Source organism: Apis florea, unplaced genomic scaffold (genome assembly GCF_048593485.1).
Source record: "Apis florea isolate Af1SG1 unplaced genomic scaffold, ASM4859348v1 contig_3391_pilon, whole genome shotgun sequence".
Lineage (NCBI taxonomy): Eukaryota > Metazoa > Arthropoda > Insecta > Hymenoptera > Apidae > Apis > Apis florea.
The window spans coordinates 1479652-1484906 of NW_028256754.1; the positions used below are offsets into that span (position 1 = coordinate 1479652).

General features: G+C 30.4%; 1 protein-coding gene across 1 annotated transcript; it reads left to right on the forward strand.

The window, feature by feature from the left end:
- Window positions 1–40: 40 nt before the first annotated feature.
- On the forward strand, window positions 41–1129 carry CPR2 (cuticular protein 2). The gene is made up of 2 exons (XM_003698070.4): window positions 41–93; window positions 234–1129. Exons 1-2 carry the CDS (start codon window positions 82–84, stop codon window positions 1008–1010), a joined length of 789 nt encoding a protein of 262 aa, XP_003698118.4. The 5' UTR covers window positions 41–81; the 3' UTR covers window positions 1011–1129.
- Window positions 1130–5255: the final 4126 nt, after the last annotated feature.

Below are 5255 nucleotides of genomic sequence, written 5' to 3' on the forward strand. Positions count from 1 at the left end.
TGGTATATAAAGCAGTCCGAAATAACTGGGCATCATCAGTCGCACAGTCGATCTAACCAAGCTAATCAAATCTTTTCAACAATGGCTTTCAAGGTTGGTATACGATCGACTTATACAACAATATAGTCAGTAAGCCTGACTATATTTTTCCTATCAGTGAAATTCAAATATTTCGTCAATAGTAACCAAATAATAATTATATCACTAATCGTTCTACATATTTATTCTTCTAGTTCATCATCTTCGCCATCTTTGTAGCCACTGCTAATGCTGGATTCATCCCGACCCAACCCTTGACTTATGCCCCCGGTGTGCCTTTAGCTTACTCTGCTCCGCTAGCGGCTGCCCCAGTGGCCAAGGCAGTGGTCGCTGCCCCCGTGGCTAAGGCGGTGGTAGCCAAAGCAGTCGACGCTGACTATGATCCTCATCCTCAATACAGCTATGCCTACGATGTTCATGACAGTCTGACCGGTGACGCAAAAAGCCAACAGGAAACCCGCGACGGAGATGTCGTTCAGGGCAGCTACTCCCTCATCGATGCTGATGGAACCAAACGCACCGTCGACTACACCGCTGACCCAGTCAACGGATTCAACGCAGTCGTCCGCAAAGAAGCGGCCGCTGTTGCCGTGAAAGCTGTTGCTGCAGCCCCAGTCGCCGCAGCCCCGGTCGCAGCAGCACCGGTTGCCGTGAAAACCATCGCCGCTGCTCCCGTTGCCCACGCTCTTCCTCTCAGCTACGCAGCATCCGCTCCAGTGATCAGCGCACCGATCGCCAAACTCGCCCCCATAGCCCATGCTCCTCTCGCATACGCCGCCCCAGTTGCTAAGGTTGCCGCCCCAGCACTCGCTGTTGCGCACGCTGCCCCAGTCGCCTACTCCGCGCACCCCGCCCCTCTAGCATACGCCGCACACGCAGCCCCTCTCGCATACGCTGCACACGCAGCTCCTATTGCCAAGTTGGCCGCCGCCCCAGCCCTCAGCTACGCCGCACCCGCCCACTACCTCTAAAACCTCTTCTCGCGTTTTGCCCGTTATGCTATCGACTCAGGCTGAATCTTTTTTATTTATTTTTTTAGCAGAATTTTTTGTAACTTGATTAAAAAAAAGAAAACTTGTTACAAACGTAATTTTCTATTGTTTTTCTTCATTGTTTCATTCTATTGATTCTTACCTGATCCTTTTGTTTTCCTTCTTCTATTTTAAATAGCATGTAGTTGATACATATTTGAGAAATACATATTATATAATTTATTAGGAAATAAGTTATATAACTACAATTCTAGTAGAGTATTGTTAACAGAAACTATTAGTAATAATAGTTTCTGTTAATAGAAGAATGTAATAGAAATTCATTGAGTTTCCACAATACATAGAATTTCTGATTTGAATAATAAAATTTCATATTATAATAAATAATAATTTCAATGAAGTTAATCGAAAATTTATTCGTTTTAATAAATAGAGTTTTACTAGATAATTACAAATAAAATATATTATATATAAAAATCTTATAATATTATAATTTTTATTATTATTATTATATATATTGGTTACATACACGATAATTATTATTCTGATATCTTGAATATACTATTTAGAGTATTTTTTTTAGCATATATTTATATTAAAGTTTAGTATTCATATACTATTTGTTATCATATATAATTATCATATTCTTATTATGCAAATAAAAAAATGCAGGAATGAAAATAAGAAAATTTAAAAAAAATTATATTAATATTTTTTGATTAATATTATAATTATGATTAATATTCGCATAACATATTCGCATAGAGAAATATAACGATAAAAATGGTAAAAATATCTTGGAAAAAGGTAAATTAATGTCGATGTTGTTATTTGGTTTATTCTGCATGAAAGAATAATTTACACTTGGAATGAAGAGTAATGCGATCGCGTAACCTTGAGCGTAGGGTAATGTTTCAATTTCTCGTTACTCGATCATCGAGCTATTTCTGGTAGTCGCCAGAATTGACCCACTTTCTCTACTTTCGTACTCTTTCTCGAACGTCAGACAATCCGCATAACATCGTCAAATTTCTACGCAGTATCTACTTTTGTTCTTTGTTACGAAGGATCCACGCCCATCGGTGAAAACTGGTTCAGAGAAAACTAGCAAAAGTGATACCAAATGTTTTTTGATTTTCTTTTTTTTTTTTCTTTCTTAATCTTTTATATGCTAATATGGAAATCAGTTATATTAATTTTAGAAAACTGTGTCAAATAATGTATTTGAGAAAAAAAATAGTATATTATAGTATATTATAAATTATTTAAGAAGATATTTTTAGAAAAAATGATAATCACAAAATGATATAATAAATTACATAAATTACATAAGGAATGGAAGAAATGGAAAAATTCGCGGTTTTATAAAATTGTTTATAGCGAAAAGAAACATAACAACGAGGAAAATGGATTGTCCATGGCCATATATTTACATGATGAAGTTCATCTCGATCACAGAAAGCAAATCCATTACCAAGGGAGAAAGGCGTCTGAATGCTTGACCTCGATTTAAATGATTGCATAATAAAAGTGAACCAGAATGATAAAGTTTTTCGGCAATGAACGAACGTGTTTTGGAACAATTTGGTAACACTTTGGGCAAATTATATTTATATTTTAGAAACAAGAAAAAATGTAACTTGAAATTTTATCTCTTCAAATTTCAATTCAATAGTTTGTATTAATATGTATTAATATTATTTTTCTAGTTTGTTATCGGCTAAATTTTTTAGATTCTAGTTTTAAATTTTTTTAATTTTAATAATATCTTTATTTTAAATATAAAAAAATATATTGGAGTCATTTAAAGTTTCAATTTATGAAATATTTATTCATTAAATATGAAAAATAAAAATATATATTATATATTATTAGTTATTTATATTCTATTATAATAATCAATCTTTTTAAAACTATTTCTTAAAGTAATAAAAAAAATAAAAGTAAGTTTTTGTAATAAATTTTATAAAAGTAGATATTTGATATATTTTTTCTTTCAAACGATACAAAATAAAAATAAATGAAAGTAATTCTTTGATTTTGGGATTTAGTCTAGGATAAAGTCTTATGTGAAAAAAATTTTTAATAAAAAATAACTTTAAATAAAAATAAAAATTATTTTCTTTTAATTTATTTTATTAATTAAATGAGACATTATAGCAAAATTTTAAAGAAAACTGATATAAAGATTTACAAATTATCTTTTTTTAATATATGTATATATTATATATATTATATTATTTATTTATTTTAGTTATATATATTATTATATTATTATTTATTGTATTTATTATATATTTATTAATATGCATTTTAACTTCTCTAAAACTAATTCTTTCGCAATTAATTGTGTTACGTGATTATAATTTTAGATGATAATTTATGCGTATGGTTAGCCAAATGAAATTCCGATTACGTAGTTTAATTATTTCTAATGGGAAAATTATTGCGAGAAAAATAGGAAAAATGTACTCAAATGAAAGACAAGTTTTATGTAATAGACGCATCCATTTTTCATTGTCGTGCGCACGCCTTGTAACCTTTTTAATCCATAGAAGAAAGGCATATCCCAGTCACGATAGCACCTGCAGTTGTTTCTACTGTTTACGTGATTTGATTATCAATCAGCAATTGATTGCTCGCAATGAGGTATCGGGACCGCATGCTTTCACATTCGTTTTACAATACAAATCTATCTACGAATAAATCTATCGAAAGTTACGTGTGAAATAATCTTTGGATTCGATGAAACTTCGATTCGAATTTGAATTTAGATAATTTTACATTTAAATTGTAAAAAATAATATAGAGTATCTATACGTGAAAATTTTTTTAATATGAAAAGTGAATCATTTGTAAGATTATTATTTCAATTATTTCAGTAATTTCAATCTCAATTACGATTTTTTTTCTTTTTTTTTAATTAGATTTTAATTTAAATTTTATAAATATAAAAAGAATAAATTGTAATTTTTATTATTTAAATTACATTTTTTGTAAGATAAATTTTAGAACGACCTTAAAAGAAGAAAAATTTTAAAAATATTATAACAATATATTTAAATGCCACTCATTTGGTTAATCTGTTGAACTTAATTATATTTATTAATTATATTTATTAATGATTTAAAGATATTAGCATTTAATGGAATATTTTAATATTCAATAGAAATAAAATAAAAAATATATCATAAATACAAAATTAAAATCAACATTAAAACAGGAAATTAAAGATTTTGACGAAAAAGTTCAATATAAACATTATATCTCTTTTCTTATTTAAATTATAATATTTTAAATAATTTTCACATTTTTTAGTAGGTAGATATCATTAATTAGTCATCCGTATAATTTATTACCGTCATTATTCACCTGTTAATTAACAAACATTTGTAGATACAAAAACCATCAGAAAACCGGTGCATAAAGTTATTAAAAGATTCATGTTACCCTTGAACTTTCGCAAATGAAGCGTTTAAATTTCGCTCAGATGACGCGTCACATCTTTTATTATGAAACTCGGTAGCAGTATCAAACGGTTCTCAAGCAGATTTATTCAGTCATCGAGATACCTCAACCGTATCAAGGAGTATCCTCGCACATCGGATAAAATAATAATCGAACATTATCAATTAACGCAATACAAATTGTCAAAATGTATTATTAAATAACAAAATAGTTTCACGGTTTAATTAAAAAATCGATGAAAAGATATCGGATTCGGGTTCCGCCCGCGGGCGATCCATTGTCCATTTGGTCGAATTCTTTCTGTAACCGGTCCGGCAAAAGTGAACCGGTTTCTTGTGTAGCAAGCCACGTAATACGGGGCGCGATTACGAGGGGCCAAATCGTGACATTGGGCGCGGTACTTTGACGGCCGCGGCAGCAGCCCTGGCTTATTTAGTGAAAGTTGAACAGTATGAACAGGTATGTAACCGATTTGGCATAATCAAGACCATTCGGACCCTTTCGCTCTCGACCAAGGGTTGCCTTACAATTTTCTCATTATTCTCATTTTACTTGTTATATAATATTAATATTTCATCCTTTTATTTTCTATTTATGTCTTATCATTTTTTTATATATATAATATATGTAGTATCGCATATCATATATTATCCTTTCTACATTGTAATTTTATTCTTCGCGTACATCGAACAATTTTATTTTCACCCATATTTTATTACTTTTCAATATCAGACGATTTTATCTCTCGTTTATATA